This window comes from Taurulus bubalis, assembly GCF_910589615.1.
Source record: "Taurulus bubalis genome assembly, chromosome: 4".
In the NCBI taxonomy this organism is placed as follows: domain Eukaryota; kingdom Metazoa; phylum Chordata; class Actinopteri; order Perciformes; family Cottidae; genus Taurulus; species Taurulus bubalis.
Window position 1 is genome coordinate 10,839,696 of NC_136592.1, and position 20,745 is coordinate 10,860,440.

Consider the following 20,745-nt stretch of genomic DNA (forward strand, 5'->3'; position numbering starts at 1 on the left):
TTGACGGTTTATAACTTGTTTTAGCGAACCGTCTTAATTTCTACAACAAAACAAAGCGGTTTCTACTCATTGTTGCTTCACTAGTGTTGGCTCATTTACGTTAGTTTAGCTTTCCAGTCGTTCAAACATTGCGTCACGTTAACGTCGCTTTCAACCAGCGACCTTCGGCCGTTATGAAGCCCGTCAGAGGTTCTAACCGGACCGCGTCAAAAACACCGAACCTGAAACACCGGAACAAAACGGACCAGACGACGGAGCAACCAGCGTCAGAGCATCCGGTAAGATATGGTCAACACTCAGTTGATGTTGACAGTGAGTCCGCATAACCTGGCTCTGCCAATTTCCTGTTGCCCAACCTGTGACGTTGTGACATTGCTTCACACATTGCTCATTGTTTTATAGGGCCCGCAGCCCAGTGCAAAGCGCCAACGCTCCCAACCAAAACCAGCACAGAAGAGGAAAGGTGAGAAACGCAGTTCAGATATAGACACGTGAGCTCATGCAGGGACAACGAGGCGGCACACTGTAAAAGGGTTTGACCACACAGCAAACCAACCGCTCTGTTGTTGCTTTATGTTTTATTGTGTTGCTCCTATTTGTGTCCTGAAAAAGCTAAAGGCTCGTCTTCAGTCCCCAAAAAAGTCAAAGGCGAGGAGAAGTGGAAGCTGATGCCAGGATCCTCCATCCACGCTCTGGAGAACGTATTGGACTTGTCAATACTGTGAGTTTCAACACGTTTTACACCGAAGCACTCATTGCTGTTACTCTGAAAAGCAGTGTTTTCCTACACACACCTGTATGATCTAATGCAATTCAGGACAACAGCGCAGCCATATTTGCTACCGTTACAAAGACAATAAAGGTCAGAGATCATAATTGACCTATAAGTTTATATTTTAAACTGGACTCATTATATTGAGATGTGTATTGTTTACCTCGTTTACAAACATAAGGGGCGGAATATTAGTAATAATACAGAAATGCTAGTTTTGAAATAAATTAGGAATAAATGTCACTGACACATAATCATAATGTTCATCAGACTGCACTGCCAAATTGATGTGTCGTTATCAGATTAGCCAAATATTGTTGGTTATTGGCCTCAAAAATCCAGAATGGGCCGGGTTATAATTATGCTCATTTAACTCAGCCAGCAACAATTTCACCCTCAATGCTAAGAAGCCCGTCAATTACTACATGCAATGAATAATAGTCTACAGACACTTTGTTTGGTTTTCCCAGAGCAACTCTTGCCTTGAGGCGGAAAGAGAAGAACGAGAGCCAGGAACATCTGAACGTAATGAAAACCAGGTGAGCAGTCCGAAATTAAGATGTAAATAAATGGCATGAATCAGAGGCCTGTACTACAGAGCAGGATTTGTGAGGTAACTTCTCACCTGGGCACATTGCTATGGAACTTATGCTGCACACCTGAGCTGCTCAGGAGCAGGCTATGTTTGGGATAACTGATCAATGTGTATATAAAATGGTCCTACACACTATCATTTCACCAATGTTGTAGGAATACATGAAAGAAACGCATTTATTTAATGAAATACACACATGTAATTATAGTCAGAGCGACTCTAGATGGGGCATTGATAATATAGGTGTGTTAATTTACACATTCTCACTGTCGGCATGTGCACCTGTGTTTCTTTTAGCCTGGACTATGTGTTAATCTTCTTTTGTATTTGTCGAACAGCTTGCTCCTAAAATACCACGCTCTGCTGCCAGTAGACAGCAGAGTATGTTTGTGATTGGTCGTGTGCTGCAAACACCGGCCCTTTTTTATTTGAATTAGCTAGTACTTTATCGGGAAACCCTGGTTTGATTTACCGAGTTGATAACCATTGACGTGTGGCTGTTTACGGTTGTTAGGGTTAGTTCAGCCAGATAATCAAAAGATACCCTTGGTATGTGGAACCTGCTTCGTAGCACAGGCTTCTGCTCTCTTATGGTTGTGCATTCACTGACACCTCCATTGACATTCACAGAATAGGAGTATTAGAAAACATGACTTGATATATCATCACATCACCATGATATGAATGCAGTTAATGATGAACCAACATTAATTATCACCAATCCCTAATTCTCAATCTGATTTTGTAGAATGATAGATTTAGTTAGCTCTTGTTTTTTTCTGCTGCTGATATATTTCCCAACCTCTTACAGGTTTCTTGCTCAATGCGCAGAGCTCAAAGTTCCAGTGAAAAAACAAAACGATTCAGAGCAATCATCTCAACGGCACCGGGAGGAGGCCAAGAAGTCAGTGGTTGGAAAGACGACTCTGAGCACTCTGGAGGTAAGAAATACTGTAAACTGAAGAGGCCAATACAGCTCGACTGTGATGCTCAAAAGAAGATTCCATTCACCTCTGTTATAGCGTATGTGCCATGCATGCACGTATAAGTGTACCATGAGTAATACTAATGTCTTAATGAAATAATCAAAAGTCAATGCAGAGGTGAGTTTTATGTGTGGGAATTTTCCTTTTGTCTTCTATGAGCAATCACAGAAATAATAATAACGAGTAAACCAAATGATGCACAGGTACTTCATTGATATCCCTGCCCTTGTGGTCTTGCATGGTGTTGAAATCAAATCCAGAGTTGTCTTTTTTGAGACCAAAACAGGACTGAGTAAAATAAGCATTCGAGACCTTAAAAAAATGCTATCTTTAGCCTTAGCAGTCCTAAATTCATTAAATGGCATGATAATTCAATACGTAGGCTAATTACAACTGCAATGTAGTGCAAAAACCTTTTCTAAGGCATAGTGTGTGTGTGTATTTAATCATCTGCAGTATATGCAAGTAGATGGTGCCTGTAATAGTCGTACATAACGTCTTGTTGGTTTTCAGGAAGACTTGAGGGCGGTGGTCCGTGCTCTGGAGAGGACGGACGAGGAGGGCGTCACTTTACAGCACACGTGCAGGAAGCTGAGGGACAAGGTGGAGGACGAGGAGGAGAAAGCTAAAGAGGTGCAACACACTCACACATGCCAGCATACAGAAAGGAAAAAGCCTTGACGTAACAAGATGTCTTTTAATATATGGGGTTATTTAGTTTATAGCACTAGTTTTTTTATTCTACAGCTGATTGTTAATTAGTTGAAACGAGGTAGGAGCTTCTTTGTCCGTCTTCAGACATGCTTGTGAAGGGCTATTTAAATTCATGCCTTCATTTGCAGGCAGGAAATGCGTGTCTGTGTAAAGCTATTGTTCTGGCATCCTCTTTATCCATCCCTCTCCATCCTTGTACTGGTCTACGGTCCACAGCAGATCTTAAATCTGTCATCACCTCAACATGGTGGGGAGAATCTTTGTCAAAATAATTCACGAAGGCAAAATGTCTTGATACATTATTTTCATAACGTATCTCTTGCCACAACACTCTGGCAGGCCTTTTTTTTTATTGTCGTAAGGTCTTTTTATGATACTTATTACCTCTGACAGAAGCGTTTCATTACCTCAGATTTAAGAATTGAGGTGACTCAGAGAGAGAAGGGCTTGATGGCATTTTTCCACACAAATATCAGTCTGTTTGTCGTTTTGAGTCTCCACTCCTCTTGCTGATTCAGTTGAACTCCATGCTGAAATCTGGCCGTCATGTGGGAGCCGACATAATGGGTGTATTATTGCCAGAATAGGTCTGAGCTGCAAACAGGAAATGTCTCATATCAAAGCATGGATTTGCAGCAGTATGTTGGTGACAAAAATACATTATTACTAGTACTCATGTAGTCTTGTCCTTTCGGCCTGTGTTCATACAGATTTTACAGATAGCTGAGCAAGCAGATATCAATCTGCCCCCACTTCCTCCACAAAAAGATGAAACAACGTTAGAGGTGAGCATGGGCGACGCAAAAAACACAATTTCACAGAAATCTAGTATCTGGCTGACATGTCCCTGTTGCATAATAGCTTTTTTTATTTATTTGTTTAAAAGCATACATATTTTTCCATCACCTTTTTTATGAATACAATGAGGTAAAAATGTCTGAGTGAGCACTTCCTCTACAATGTTACAGGACCGTCTCAACATGCCCTCTTGTGCAACTTTGTAACATTATGAAAAAAATGTGAAATATGTCTTACGAAAGGGAGAGGGAATGTGACATCTGCCGTTTTGTGTTGTCTGGCCTGATCTCATTAACAGTATAAAGCTTTGTTCTTGTTTAGGGTTCAGAGAACATTTGTGGCACTACACATCGTCGTGGCAGTGCTTGATATTTGTTGTGTTCCTCAGGCTCGATTGAGAACAATTATACCAGACAGTGAGTCTGAGACCACTGCCCGGAAACTGGGAGAAATCCTGCAGAAACCGGAGTCCGTTCAGAAAGCCCAGGCGCTGCTGCTCCTACAGGCACACAAACACGCCGATCAGCTCTTCAGCCCCGGCCTCACCCCGATCACTGCAGCATCTTGTTCGGACAGGAACCTCACCAAGTTTCTGCTTACATAGGTCTGACAACATTTTTTTTTATTAAGGACTTTGACATGGACTTTTGAAGTTTGCACGTGTGCACACATTGTCTGGAGCTCAGGTGCACGGGGAAATATTATTTTCTCTGGGTAGTTATCAGTAACACTTTTTGTAGTTGTGGAACACCAAAAATTGCAGCCACCAATTGTGGTACCAACAGTAGTAGTAGAAAAAAGAGAAGAAAAAGAAAAAGAGAGAGAGAGATGCTGGGGCAGACGGCTATTCAAGCAGTTTTTATATAAAGAAAGCATCAACTTTCATCAATGGAGACATTTCATGCTCATTTCCAGGTTCATACCTGTATTTTGGTTTCTACTAGATAACGTATCCATACTGTAATTGTAAAACTTTTTTACTCATCTGATTATACCTGTAATCACCCTTTGTCTGAAACTCTAAGTTTTAGCTTGTTTCAACAGAATTGCTCGGAAACCGCTTGGGTCCATGCAAACTTCCTGTCAGCTGATGTCATTCACATACTCTGCTAGAATGTTACAACAATGTTACAACAATACAATGTTTACAGCTGTGCGGTGTGCATGTGACATCAAATTCGGGACATTAGGAAAATAGAAAAATTGTGGGGTTTCTACTGAAAATTAAACTGGCATTCACAATTTTTTTTTTGCTATTATGTCTTGATTGAAAAGCAGATGCAACAGAGACAGACTGGAAACGAAGGGAGGGATGGTGGGCTATGATGGGAAACTATGGTCTAGTCTATGGTATACATGTGGTTATGGGGTGGTGGTGTTCATCATTTAAATTATTCCCTGCTGTTGACAAGTAAAAACTGACTGTATGACCGGATGTAATTAAACAGATGCCATTTAAAGACTTTTGTTTATTTATGTTTTAATGTAATAAGAAAATATAAAGTGATTCCATCAATTACAGTTTTATAAATGTTGTGGACTGTTACAGAACAGGTGTGCTTTTACAACAAAAGATGATAAAGCTATTTTTACATTAATTATAGTCCAGTTGGACATCATGGATGTGGTACAATCCCAATGAGATAATGGTCCTGCAGCATATCTACTTCCCGCTCAGCATCCCGTGCTTCAGTCCTCTCATCTTGAGCATGAGTTTAGCAGATTAATGGATCTGATTCACAATTGATAAAAACTATGTATCATGCTCCTTGGAATTGGGTAAAGAAAGTACATGGAAGCTTAATGGTGCGTCATCTTGGAGGAGTCCATTTAAAAAAGGTTACCCTGGGGCCATGAGACTGGCTTTGGCAAGTGTTCACTTTGTGCTTGTCGTTTACCATGAGGGTGTTGCCTGCCCATTAACGACAGACAAGCTGATTCATGAATTCACTTTTATGCCCAATTATGACCCTGCCTTTCGCGTGCCGCAACAAAAGCGGCATTTCTGGCGTCTTCAGTCATGCACTTTCTCTGACGACAGTTGCATCCATATATCTTCAGGGCAGACGGTAGAGAACGCATGCCTGGTTCAGTGTTCGATTGAGTCTGTATTCCTCCTGATGCACTTCACTTTCTTTCTGACAAATCGTGGGACACAAGATGTCTTTATCTGAAAATTACAGTCTGAATCCATCGATCCAAGTCTGGAATCAAACGTTGGCATGCCATTGTCACACGAGAAACTAACCAGAAGTGGTTTAAATATAAACTACGATCCAACAGGATTTCACTTCTACCTGTAGGAAATATGATATTGATAACATTCACTGTATTTGTCCATTTGCTGTGACTTTTGGAACCATTTGGAAAACAGTGGCCAAAAGGATGTGCTTTGCTTTACAGTTACTCAACCCCAAGCATGTCCGTTTTATTTACGCAGCCCACTTTTTCAGGACGTATGAGCAAATTGTGCAAAGTGAAGTTAAGTGAGTTAAGTTCACATAACAACATTAAAAAAATCAAAAGGCATTTATGATTTTAACACAAAAAACAACTCCAAATGGATGAACACTGAAATGTTGTTGACCTCTCAACTACATTTGTGAGTTTTTAAGTGAGTTCTTAAGTGACTTCCTACGTATTGAATCTGAGGAGTCATCATTGAAAAGTCGTTGAATAGTGGAGACCACTGAAGCTCTGATGGTGCGGCCTAAGCCTCGGGCAGCAAACACATACAGCACCGGGTTTAGAGCACACTTGATGTACACCAGGAACAGAGATATGTACGCGCCGATACCTGCTCCTTTGTACAGCGAGGCCCGTTCAGGTCGCCCGTCGGCCAAGGCCCGCACAAACCGACAAACAAAATACGGCACCCAGCAGGTGAGGAAGAGGAGCATGGTGAAAAACAGCACGTGGTACATCCTGGTCATCCTGCGGGCCGTGTAAGGGGAGGAGGAAGAGGAGGTGGGTGTTAGGAGCACTGCATGCTGAATAGTGAGCAATACAGCCAGGTTACTGCCCAGGAACACCAGCAGGGGCAACATGAAGCCCGCTATTGTTTCTGTGACAAACAGCCCCATGTTAAACGTCCCACTCTCCAGGCACTGGTACGTCCCGTTTATCTCCTTCAGGACAGCGAGGTGGAGGTACGGGGACGACAGGACGGCGGCGATCAGCCACAAGATGCCACAGGCCAGGGGCACGGCCCAGTAGGGGCGGCGCAGGCGAGCCCACACGGGCCTCAGCAGGCACAGGCAGCGCTCCAGGGCCACGGCACACAGGAGGAACGCGGAGGCGTACAACCCCAGACCTCGCAGGAACATGACCAGGTGGCAGAAGACACGTCCGAACGGCCAGCTGTAGTTGTGAGCGACGTAGCCCAGCATCAGCGGGGTACGCAGCAGCAGCACCAGGTCGGCCAGGGCCAGGTTCAGGACGTAGATACGGAAGCTGCTGGCAGCGCGCGTCTCCTCGCCGCTACCTCTGCGCACCAGGTGACGATTATGCTGCAGTCCGAGGGCCCAAACCACCAAGCCATTGAGAGGCACACCCACCTTGAGAAATCAAGAGGACCAATTACATTCAGGATGACTGATGTTTAGTTAGACATTGAGGGGCATACACTTATTCATGGTATTGCAGAAAGCATGAAGAAGAAAAAACACAGTTCACGCTCTCCAAAAGTAAAAGCATCCGCATACCAGCATCTCCAAAGCTCCTTAATTAACACGTTATATCACACTCAGTACATAAACACAGTATGAAAACGACAAGTACTGTAATGGTTATGTGACTGTTTCTTGGCCAAACTCCAGGAAATTACTGCTCCTGGCCAATAAATAGTCTCAGGCATAACAACTGTAAAAAACATTTCATTTTTTCTTCTTCCCAAAATGTATTTTGTGCAGTATTTTGTGCAGTTTGAACAAACAAAGTATAACGTCTTAATTAGTGAACTTGTAGGACTTACTCTCTCAGTTCAGGCTGACGGTCGTTCAGTGGCCCTGAACAAGGTTGTTTTGGGCACCCAAACGTCACAACCAATAGGTGATCCCAAGTATTATACATACCGTTCATTATGCAGCTCCTTTTTCAATATTCCAGTGGTAATGTACAATATTTAACAAGAAGGTTTCTCACCAGGAAGATGAGCAAAGTAGCTGCCATTTGGACGCCCCGGACGGCCTCCACCTGCCAAGAGCTGCTGGTGGTGTTCGGGCTCGTTAGAAGCCGGTTGACCGCATGGACAGAAAACTGTGTCCCATTCATATTGGCCTTTGAGATGACAAGCTGAAACACGGGAGACATTGATTTAAGTCAGTTTTTTTCTCTTCTGAAATTCGACTAGAATTTAACTATCACAGATCATCAAAGCCATCCCTTTGACCATTGACAGAGATGAAACATGTGGAACTTGCATAATATGGATATGGATGTCACACATTGTCAGTTGCCTAAAAACACAGACTAGCCAATGTCCACATCACACACCCACACACTACACCACACTTCCTTCCTCACATTTCGGTTTCCTTCCAGAGAAATTCTGTGTTGCAGCTGTCATTCAAAGTCAACTGTATATTTTATCTTTTAGTTTAATATTAAGTGACTGCAATCTCTGCCAAATCTCCTCACCGCCGCCAAACACGCGTGCTTATTTGATCACTAAAGAGGACTTTGCAATGACTTGCATTCCTTTGCTGCTTAACTCACCACAGCCGTACCCCCAAACCCTTCCTTAACCCGAGGCCGTCAAATGGTTAAACACACAACAACCACTTTTTTTTATTATTATCCTCAAGTAGGGGTTGAGAAAGAAATCTGTTCTTTTCTCCTGCTGCCGCTGGGGCCCCGTGGCCCTGCCTGAGAGTACACGTATAAACCGGGCTGTTCGTGTGTAGCTGGAATGAGAACAGCATGCACACACTCCTGTGTTAATGAATAAACTCCTTTTGGGCTCCAAACAGGAGCAGCACCGCCAACCTGGGCCAAAGTTACCGGGAGCAGTTGTGGCTCCCTGAGTAAAAGCTCATTACATTCACATTTCTAGAATCTATACAACAACCAAGAAGTTTAGGATTTACATTCTGTCTGTGTTTTTAAAGTCTGTTTTAAAAAGCTTCTTTTTTTGTGACATCATTTGGATGCTAATTTAAAGAGTTTGCCTCTTACCTGCTTTATTTGCCTTGTGTGTGGGTGAAATGAAGCAGGCGATAAAGGAAAAAGGAGCGGCTACTTTCTGTTATAATCTCTCTCTCTCTCTCCCTCTCTCTCTCTCTCTCTCTCTCTCTATCTATCTCTCTCTCTCTCTCTCTCTCTCTCTCTCCTTCCTATGTATGATTGCAACACACACTCCTTCCTTTGTACATATGTGTGAACATCAAAACATGAGCTTCATTTCTTTTATTTTTCAACTCAATGTACTTTCCTCTGTATCCAAACAGATCAAATAAACTGTTCTGAGTGAACATTGACCTCAGAAGCATAAAATTGAACAAAGCTACGCATTAAACTTCCAACCGGGAAATAGTTAAAGAAGTAGTAAGTACTAGTGTGTAGTACCTGGTGTGCTCTCTTTAGTGGTGCACATTTATGTTCTCCAATTTTTTTTAACCTTTTTACCGTAATTAGATAGTAGATGGTCAAATAATGATTTCAAACGATGGTTGCTGCAGATTAGACTCCTAAACCAGCAAATAATGACCAGAAACAGGGATTTATTTGGGGTTGTAAAATAAATTAGCTTCCAGTCTTTTATTTAACTTCTATATATGCAGTACACTTTCAAACCACAGGAGGGAGCTTGACTGTTTGCAGTAAACATGGGTAGGAACTTTCTTCCACACACACGTTGCTCTTCTCAGGATTTATAGATCAGCTTTAAGGCCTTTTGTGAATTGGGCCAAAACATGTGTCATTTTGGGAGCACTGCTTTAGCCTATACATGAGTGGGAAGCTAAGAGTGGCAGCTGCATCATCACACTAAGGATCTTTTAATATGCGAAAGAAATTGCAGGGTTCTGTCTCTCAGTAATATTTGACTTTCAGCCACAAGCCCATGCATTTGATTACTGTAGACATAATCTGGTCACGTATATCCTACTTTCATTTGTAAAAAGAATGATTTCCAGTGCAGTTGTTTGAACAAATGTACATTTTACATTCGTTGGAGAATATTTTCAGACACAGATCTGGTGCTTTAGTATTTACAGCAGCAGGATGGTGATTGACCCAAAATAAACTCCCATAACGGTTATGGCATGTTTAAGGTCAGGCACGTGCACAGACATTTTGGGGGGCAGGTGCTCAAACCCAAAAAAAGGGCACCCATCGCCAAAATAATTTATGAAATACAAAATAATAATAATAAATAAAAAACACAGTAGGATAGTTTCAACTTATATATTTATTTTTATTAACAAACTAACTCAAATTATCAAATTGAATAAATAAATGAATAACATGCAAAAACAGACAAAGCAAGTAACTAAATGCTATCAAAAAATATTCTAACTTAAAACTTATCAAAACTCTGCTCTGGATAAATGAAAGGATCTTCATAGGAGCATCCTCCTTGGTGCCATCTCTTGGAAGATTTGTATTACTTCACTGTGATTTATTTCAATGTCTTGCTCAATGGCAAGCAGGAGAAGGTCGGAGAGTCTTTCTTCCCCACAGAGACTCCTGAGCCTGTTCTTTATTATCTTCAGTTTTGAAAAGGATCTTTCCACTGAAGCTGTTGTCACTGGCAGTGTTGCATAGATCCTTACCATCTTCACACATGTTGAAAAGATGAGCTGGCCAGTGTTCTCCTCCACAATGGCAAGGATTTATTGCAGGTTCTTCAAGGGAAAGCTGGAGTGGAACACCTTTACCTCTGTCTTCAGCTGGTCCTCATTGTCCTCATAGAAGTCGCAAAGAACATGGACAGCTTCCTCTGCCTCTGGGTTTGGGGTGCTTGTCCAGTTGGCACACACTGTTAGAGTGGAAGGACTGTTTGATTGTGCCAGTTGGACTTCCAGTGATGCTCCCATGGAATCTCCTGTTGAGCTCCGCAGTCAAGGTATCAATAAATGTGTAGTACACATTCTTCCTGTAGTATGACTCCACAGAGTCAATCTCATAACTCACTTGCGATGCAGTTGTGCTGTATTGGAAACGCACTGGCACTTCCCGTTTCCTCTCCTGACTGAACGGAATGTTGAGAGCCTCTGCCTTCTCTGACGCACCTTGAAATATCTCGGCAAACCTCTCCTCAGACCTCAATGCTTATTGTGTGAATTACACCATCAATTAGCTTGTAGGCTGTGGAGTGGTCTAGCCTTTCTTCTTGCAGAGCGTTTGATGTAAGAGCAGTGACTTCAAATGCTGGAGTTGTGTTTTCCATGCAGAGGATGAATGCTTAGTTAATCGCATTTTTGTAAAATGTTTCTAGCTGTGAATTCTCGTGACATTTATAAACATAAATTCAACATACTTTCGAAATTGTCTAAACAGCATTCATACAACAACACAAAGAAGATGCCTGCCTGTATACCTCCCCTCGCTCTCTCTCTCTCTCTCTCTCTCTCTCTCTCTCTCTCTCTCTCTCTCTCTCTCTCTCTTCATTAAACATGTCAAAGGTTAGTAAACAGCTGGACAAGCCTTTGAAATCACGGATTTCATGAGTTTTTTGTTTGTTTATTTTTTTAGGAAATGTAGGACCAGTTGCGACGTAATGTTTTCAGCAGCGTGGTTGTTGTGGAGCATGTCGGGGCGAAATTCTCACAAGAACTCAAATAAATGCCCCGTCAGATATCAAAACACATTTGGGGGGAATTGATGACAGAGAGAGTCATTTTTATTCTTAAATACTGATGAATGAAGAAAAAATTGGGCGCCAGCAGAAGGGGCACTTTTGTCATCCAGGGCAAAAGGGCAGGTGCTTGGGCACCACTAGGGGTCTATCTGTGCACGTGCCTGTTTAAGGTGATAAAGGTCGTTTTTGGTCAGATAAAACTTGATAGGATAATTTCATTGATGCTCTTGGCTTTATCATGGAACTGAATAAAATAACAAACATTAAAATATTACCACACTTGATGAAAAGAAATGATGAAAAGTAAGCTCATGTATCAGTGTTTCCTTTGAGGACAACAGACTTCTCTGTTGTGATCTGAAGCCACAACATGTATGGGTTTCTTTTCTAAATAACCAAGCTGCAATAGTTGACCTCCGCCAGTAGATGACAGTGCTGCTCATTCTCCAATGAATGAGGAACTATTTTGTCCTTTCGGTTGTGGATGGGGTTTTTAGGATTTCATAACTCAAAACATAACTAAGGAGCAGATTCAAAATGAATCTTCTAGAACTAGAACAGTGTTGGTTTAATGTTTCAATATGGAGCATTTTGACTTATTATTGCTGCTTGGGTGTGAGAGAGGCCATATTGTCTGAATTAATTAGTTTATTTTCGTTTTAATTGTCCTTTAACCATTCTTACATCAGCTGAGTGGTTACACAACACGAGGTGAATTAAACCATCGGTGGTAGAAGAAGTATTCAGATGTAAAAGTAAGAATATTGTAATGTTAAAAAAAAACTTTTGTTACAAATAAAGTCCTGCATTCAAAATCTTCCTCAAATAAAATTACCAAAGTATTTGCCATCAAAATATAATTAAGTACCAAAGTATTCATTACGCTGAATATTACAGATTTGTACATATTATATCACTGATTTATGATGAATGAATCATAAACGTGTTCATGCCTTTATTGTTGTGGTAAAGGTGGAGCTATACTTTTATCTGTGTTATACACTGCGGTGTATATTTACCTATAATTATACATCATAATGTATTAGTTGAGTTATATTTTGCTTTAATAATGAAATCTGTAAAGTAAAAAGTAAGTGACGCTATCAAGTACTTAAAAAGTGCAGTATTTGCCTCCAAAAGGTAGTGGAGTAGAAGGAAATGGAAATGATAAAATAAAATAAATGAACCTTTAAATTGTACTTAAAGGTGTTCTGGATAGGATCTGGTGGCATCCAGGGCTGAGGTTGTAGATATCAACCAACTGAAACGTCTCCCATGTGCCCATAATGCACTAGTTATCATGATGTGTTTGGTTTGTCCCTTCTGGGCTACTGTAGAAACAAGGCGACCGGCTCTAAGAATAAGACCCGCTAGTTATGTATAAACACTCACTCTAAGGTAGCTATAACCCAACGGTTCATATTTTTCAGGTGATTTTACATGAAAGAAAACATACTTTAAAATATTAGTTATCAAGATCCCCCTTAATGCTCAACACAATGTTCAGTGTGCTGTACTTAGTGAATGTACTTAGTTACTTTACACCACTGGAAACCAATTTAAACACGTTTTAGAGACGAAATCAACCAGAAAATACTGACAAACAACAAAAACAACAAAAATACATGTGAGGCTCTGATACATCTTATGCTTCTGAATAGATTCATTCAAATAGATCCAGTGTGGAGGTCACTCGCTTCCCCTCGTTCAATTGATCAAAATGTTCTGATGGTTGGTCGCCACTAAAAGGAAAAACAAAAAAAGTGACAGGCTTTATTTCTTTGAATTAATATCTTTCAAACAGACAGAAATTAATTAAATTATGTCCTAAACAGAAGCAGATTGTGGCTGAAATGTTGCCATGTCAACTCATTTCCATAATGTCAAAGTGATAAAACTTCATATTAGTAAAACCTATTAGTAACATAAATGTGTTTGTTGGCATAATATTGGCATTGTAATTGTAATTTGAATACTTTCTATAATACAGTGAATAAGTTTCACATTTGATCTGTCTTTTGAAATCTCAAGACAGTCATTTTCCAGATGCAGTGACACTAATTTGTGATGGAGAACTGGACATATATGAAGTGATTATTTGAGCTCATGAACTCAACAAGTTTATAGTTTTACCGTCTTGGAACATTTTAGTTTGTTTTGAAACATTAAAAAAAAAAAGCTTTAAATTTGACTAAAGTAAATTATTCATGATATTAAGAATGGGCTTACATACATACAGACATTTAGTGTAACATTTCATTTACATTACATTCATTTAGAAAAAAAGCGACATTTAGTTGTGCAATTTAAATTTCAATGAATCAGTCAATGTGAATCAGTTCAAATAAACAATGAAATTGAGAAGTGTGCATCCATATTCAAAGTACTTTGTGGAATTGAATCATTCATAACCAGCGTTGGTCTTTCCACCGCTGAAGCTCACCCACACTTCCTTTAAACCTGCTAATTTTAGCTGCCGGGGTTTTAGTTGGGGAAACCAAGCTTTGCTGTGAAATTGAAGGAAAGAGTGTCAACCATGTGCTCTCATCAAAGTCTTCATCAGTTGTTTCATTTTGTTTTGGAGTAAAAACAAAAGCTGCTTTTAGTCTGAAACAGATGTTGTGGATGAAATAAAAATAAACTGCATGTCTCTGTCTGAAAACACGTGTCGCACTTTTGAGGACACCAAGACAAGATGACGACACAGAGAGCAGGAAATATTATCCGATCATATCAGCTGTAGGTCTGTTGGGCCTCTCATGCATCTACCACACATGACAGGAAAACAGAGCGCGGTTTGCCCACGTGGAAACACTGACAGCGCTGTGCAAACCAGACATAAATACAACACATACAACCATTTGGCTCTAATAGACAAACTTTCACCCTGGCTTTCGTTTCTGGTTTCCACTGCAGTCGCTTGAAAAAGAATTGCAAGGAGGCAAGAATATGAATGAAGGTGACAAAGGTCTTCTTTTGCCACTTCACTTCACTTTAAAGAGAGATTAGGATCTGGTTTTCCCCACATGAATAACATATGAATATGATGTCAGTTCTGCTCTTCTTTTATGTCAACACATGTGTTTACACATACACCTTCTTTTTTTTTAAAGTGAAAATGGAAAATTAAAATCAACTTTTTTCCCCCTAAATTTGTAACTTATGAGAGGGAGGCGACAGAAAGCCAGACAGAAGAAGTGAGGATTCTGTTTGAAGCCGCCTCGGCTGACATATTACACATCAGACATTTCCAGTACACGAAAGGGAGGGTCCCTATCGCATCTCTGCGTCTTCCCCCACCTCCTCACGTACTTTCAGTTTTTTCCCTTCAGAACTACACCTCTGATCTGTCTTTTCAAATATGTGTCCTTCTTTAACACACAGGGATGTGATGCAGCCGACACACTGGACACACGTCCAGCGTGTGAGTGTCAGAGCAGAGGTTTGCGTGAAGCCAAAGTGTGCTCTTCTCAGTGCTGGAGAGGAAGAGGAGGATTAGGAGGAGGAGGAGGAGGAAGAGGAGGGGAGGGATAGATAGTGAGAATGGATGGGGAGGCACCTCGTCTTCTCCGAAACAGAGCAGTATGACTTGGTTACTGGGTTACCACAAGCAAACACTGCGGGCATTGAGATTCTGGGCCAAATTATAGGCGGCATAGACGGTATGTAACGAGGATAGTGTGCAGGATCACAGTCATTTAGTGGATAAGGGTCTCTTTCAAAATCCCCACTGCGTGACACTCCCTTAACTGTCAAACAGAAATCCAATTCATTTCACGACCCTGCACAGTCATACTGCTCAGTGATTGGACAGGTGGCTTGATAAGAAATGGGTCTGTAACATCTGTGTGAGTAAATATATGAGACCGTTTCTAGCATTCAATGAAATGGTTGAACATAGAAAATCTGCTACAATCCTGAAGGACAAACTGTATGTTTAACAACTGGTTTCTCATTTGCGTTTTTTTTGTCAACAACTACTGGAAACATTGCCATGAGATTTGGTACAGATTATCCAAATGATGGAACCCAAGGACTTTGGTGATCCTCTGTTTTTTGTTTTCTCATTCGGGCCACCAGCGGGTTAATTAAAGTATTCACCAGTGAACTGTTTGAACATCTCTTGGACTGATTGGCACAAACATTTATTCAGACATCGGTGGTTCCCAGATGATGCCTCCTCATGACTTTGATGATTTTCTGACTCTCCTCTAATTTTGACATCATCCGGTCAAAATTAATAACTCGTCCAAATCTTTGATTTATCACCAAATACCAAAACAAACAACTTTCATTTTCAGTACTTGTGTGTAGTGCTAATTAGTTCTGCACACATGACATCTGTTGCACTTCTGGCCACCCCGGGACAGGGGTCCCTCTTCTGTTGCCCTCCAGGAGGTTTTTTACCTTTTGTTCCCCATAAGAGTATTTTTTTTTGGGGGGGGGGAGTTCTTTGTGATTCGTAATTTTGGGATATACAAATAATAATTAATAAACACACTAAGATGGTGAACATAGAAAACATTATACTTTCTCAATAATACAAAGTGACCCATTTGTATAACAATTACTCACCCTGTGTTGTCTTGAATAGTTTTTCTTCATGCTTTCACAGTGAACAAAGAATCAGAGAACAGAGTACATCCTGACTAACTTGAGATAAATGGAGGCCAACAAAACTACAGCAAAACATCCGTTTACAAACTAACTCAACTTGAGCAGTATACGCCAAGTCTCATTTATCCATGGTCAGTGCTAGAACATGCTTTGATTAAAAAAAGAAAACTCTTTATTTTTCTCATTTTCTGTCTAAGGACCATTTTAGCTTGTTTCAACAGAATTGCGTTGCTAAGCAACAGCTTGGGCCCATGTTTCCTTCTTCTCAGTGGATGTCATTCACATCCACTGCAACCAGAAATAAACTGGGACCCATTGAGAGTGTGCACGTTTAACGCGTTGCAGTGGTGTATTGTTTTGATATCACAACTGTACGGAAATCCTGAAGGCTCGTTCAAAGACACTGTTTCTGAATACTTTGACAGAGTTTTCACGCTGGAAAGGTGACTTTGTTTGTAATAAACTCTAAACCAGACCAATGTAAACACAGGGGAATGCATAAAGGAAATGGAGGAGCTGCTGGTGGTGAGACACCCACAATATATCTCCAGCAAGAATCTATTTCAAGGACAAAAACACATGTATTAAATCTCAAAGATATTTTGCTGTCTATTTGACTTCAGAAGCCCTTTTACTTGTTGTTTATTAAATCTCTCAGAATATCACATTGAGATAATTTCAGATGAATTTGAAGAAGCTCAGTTTTTACACATGTTGCTCAAACGCAGAAATACATTTCATCTATTTTCCTGTGACGCGTTACATATTTGAACATATCATTGTATTCAAATAATTCATGATGCCAAACTGCCATTGTCTTCGACATAGCTGCGGTTTAAAGAAGTGAATACATTTTCTCTTCTGAAGGCAACATTTACATAAAAAAACGATTGCATCTTACTGCAAATTGAGTGATTTTCTTTTTCTCTTTAATCGTCATTCTGTGAGAAGGGGAATTTCAGATGAGTCACATGCAAGTGTATAAAAGACAAATACAGAAGGTGGAGAGCAGACATGAGAGAGAGAGAGAGAGAGAGAGAGAGAGAGAGAGAGAGAGAGAGAGAGAGAGAGAGAGAGAGAGAAGGAAGCACTCAGCAGAGAAGATGGAGAGAGACACGCGTTGCTGAAAGAGGAAGTGGAGACCGGTCAGTAACTACCTAACTACCATTACAACACACACACAGACTAAATTACTTCCTGACAACACCTCAACTCAGATTAGTATCTCTTCAACCAGAATCGAAATACAATCGCGCCAACTACATCCTGCTTTACCTTATAACATCTCTGGAGGGAGATAATAGAAACAACACGTTATATTTCCTGCTGCTTCGTCTCGAACTTAAAGTATACCCGATTTAAACTCTTCAATCTCACAGACCCTTTAGAGGGTCACACACATATTTGAAACATGCAAAAATGTATTTTAGATTTCAGAAGGTACCAAACATGTCTGTATGCATGGAGCCTTTTTGATGAAAAATGTCTTTTTAGTTCTCAGAATTGTGTGCAAAGTTCCATTCTTTGTTTGTATGTGATAGAGAAAAAAAGCACACATTTTGGGAATGTTACAGTAGAGAACCGGTTCGTAATATTTCAAATATATAGATATGGCAATACTTTCATCAGTTGAAATATGAGGAGGATAGTAAGATAATTGGGGTTCAAATTGCTAAATGTGTAGTGATGTATTGTTTTCTATTCAATGGGGCAGCACAGTGAGAGTGTAGAGATGACAGTATTTTACCCTCAAAGTATTTTTTGTTAATATAGGTATCATTCTGATTGGAATTTTGGAAGTACAAAAGTTTTTTTTTAAAGTGTGTTTTATTCAGTTAAATGAGGCAGTTTACTTGTTTCCCATTCTCCAATACCATTGCTGTTGTTACCACAACAGTTACCACAAAAAACAACAACAATGACCAGTTATTGGAAAAAATAATCAGATCTTTTACTTCAGTAAAATACCACAGTGTAGAAATACTCTGTTACAAGTAAAAGTCCTGCATTCATAATTTGATTTAAGTAAAAGTTTAAAGATACTTTATACAGCAACTTACTGGACTGTAAATGTTACCTGTGATAATGTTATATATTATATGATTCCTAATTATTCAAGCATTCATGTGTCCATCACTTTAGTGTTGCAGCTGATGAAGGAGGGGCTTATTTTTTAAATATTCATACTGCCGGCCAGCTTGTGAATTTATCCATAATGAAACTTGTGAATGAATCGCGTACAACTCTCTTCTCAAAGCCAAGGCTCAGTGTGTCTGTCACCCCCTGCAGGACATCCTCAACAGCCTGGACACCAACAGTGAGGATGAGGATGATGAAACGGCCGTCACATCAAGTCCCAGGTTGAGGTTAATGCTAATCGTGATAGGGGTTGTTCATTACCAGACACCTAACATGCTAGCATTAGCTTCAATTTGGGAGATCTCACTTAGAAAATGAACCACCAACACTTCCATGGTGCTGGTTTACTGGGACGAGGGAGTCGCCATTCAACCGAAGAAACGATGCATGAACCGACAAGAAGTGAAACGAGCATGGACTAACACACAATCTGTGGCTCTCTGTGAAGATGTCAAGATGCTGCAGTCGGAGCACATTTAAAGTTCTCAGCATATCTTTGATTTATTACTCGATGCATCGTAGATTGGAGTTGCAATCTTTGCAACATGATTTCACATGTAAACCCACATAGGTTAGTTTGTCTTATCCAACCTCCTCTCAGGCATGTGCAGATGTATTTATTGATGCTAACCTCCTTTATGATTCAATGGAGTATACTGTATGTTTCAAGTTTACAGCCCAGCTCTGCACATTATAGAACGCCTCAACTTCAAGAGAGGTCTGATCCCCCAGATTTGAAATAATGCATTTACTTCACAATTTAATAAAATCATGTGACAAATGTGACAATGAATGCATCGCCACAAAGTTGAAAACAATTGGCACATGAAAAGCCTATGTATATGAAGTTCAAACTATGATATGAAATAGATTATAATATGTCCTCGGTTGTGCTTAATTTACCTATTGTGAATAAATTGGCCTACCAGAGATAACTGTATCTAACTGTTATCTCTGTTATAACTGCTGCAATTCAAAACAAAGATGGAGAAAACAAAAAGCTCAATCCCAGTTTAACAAGAATGTGTAGAGATGTGTTTTGTGATTAAATTCACTTTGTTTCATATTGGATATATTCACTTTTTTTACTGTAGGTCTTTTGCTTTTGGTAAATTGAGAGATGCCTCGGACAAAACAAATGGATTTGTACAGTTCCACTAACACCTGAATCAGCCTTTTAAATGTATGTTAGAATGAATGACAAGGAAATAAAATTAAAATACATATCTGAAGTTTGTTTTAGTCTGACCTCTATAATGTTGTGTTTACATGAGAAAACATCTCTGAATCTGTTTTCTTCTGTGCAGTCCATGTCAAATAAATAAAATAAAAATAAATAAATAAAATGAATTATAAATATGGAAAGATGCTGCACTTTGAACACAAATGCAGCCCAGTCAGTTCCCAGCTGAGACACATACATGTCTGTGCACTGTCATTTGTGGTGCTTTAGTCTTGTGACAGAAGCCCTGCAATCTTTTAAACCATGTGGTCATTAGGTCAGATTCTCTGAAAATGAGAGGATTACAGCCATGGCTCCTTAACTGCAGAATACAGAGTTTTAAAGAAGATCTACTCATCCAAGCCCATCCATAATGATGATTTTACATCCAAGTTTTTGTTTTTTTATTTGAGGAACTTACCCAATGTTGAGAGGCAGATGGACATTTGTATGACCTGATCCTATTCAATTCTGTGTTTTCTGGGTAGATTATGTTCATATGGTGACCACTGAGTCAGAGCTGCTCTCTGTTTGTCACCACATCAATGTGGAGGGGAGACTGAAAAGATGCACAGTCAAACAAATCTGTTCTCTCGTGTCCTGAACTTCCTTTAAATGATTACTTTCACTTTGAGTGACTAGAATCCCTTATATCAAAAGCTGGCGGACAAGTTCATCTTATTTATTATAATTCAATACATTGTCTCAACAGGCTTTACAGTCCTTAATTCGACTAAGGAACAACTCATAACACATTATTTTACTTGTAAATAAAATAGTTGAACTATCAGCTCAGAGGTGAAACTGCTTTTGAGAATACAAGGAAAGAAAAATAATTTGTACTCTTTTTTACAGCTGTTTGTTTATATAGTATATTACTAAAATATATTGAGAGAATACACCCATCCTCTACAATGTCCACCAATGAAATACAGCTTTTCATTCATTTCATATTTATCTCGGTATCCTAAAGTGGAGACAAACTGTGCCAACCCGGTCTCCCCTCCCGTATACGCACGAGCCAGTGTATGGGCGGACCGGTCAGTCAGCTGATGACTGAAGTGCTCCTCACAGTCTCTGTCCCCAATACATGCATTTCGT

General features: G+C 40.1%; 2 protein-coding genes across 2 annotated transcripts; one reads left to right on the plus strand and one right to left on the minus strand.

Annotated features, from left to right (window-relative positions):
- Positions 1–173: 173 nt before the first annotated feature.
- cenpq (centromere protein Q) lies at positions 174–4,469 on the plus strand (the record flags this gene model as incomplete). The annotated part of the gene is made up of 8 exons (XM_079217507.1): positions 174–278; positions 403–463; positions 613–721; positions 1,243–1,311; positions 2,179–2,308; positions 2,867–2,986; positions 3,778–3,852; positions 4,254–4,469. The coding sequence occupies 8 exons, from the start codon at positions 174–176 to the stop codon at positions 4,467–4,469; spliced, it is 885 nt and encodes a 294-aa protein (XP_079073633.1).
- A 95-nt stretch (positions 4,470–4,564) lies between these two features.
- LOC306735936 (C5a anaphylatoxin chemotactic receptor 1) lies at positions 4,565–10,902 on the minus strand (the record flags this gene model as incomplete). The annotated part of the gene is made up of 3 exons (XM_079217508.1): positions 4,565–7,422; positions 8,009–8,158; positions 10,744–10,902. The coding sequence occupies 3 exons, from the start codon at positions 10,900–10,902 to the stop codon at positions 6,460–6,462; spliced, it is 1,272 nt and encodes a 423-aa protein (XP_079073634.1). The 3' UTR covers positions 4,565–6,459.
- Positions 10,903–20,745: the final 9,843 nt, after the last annotated feature.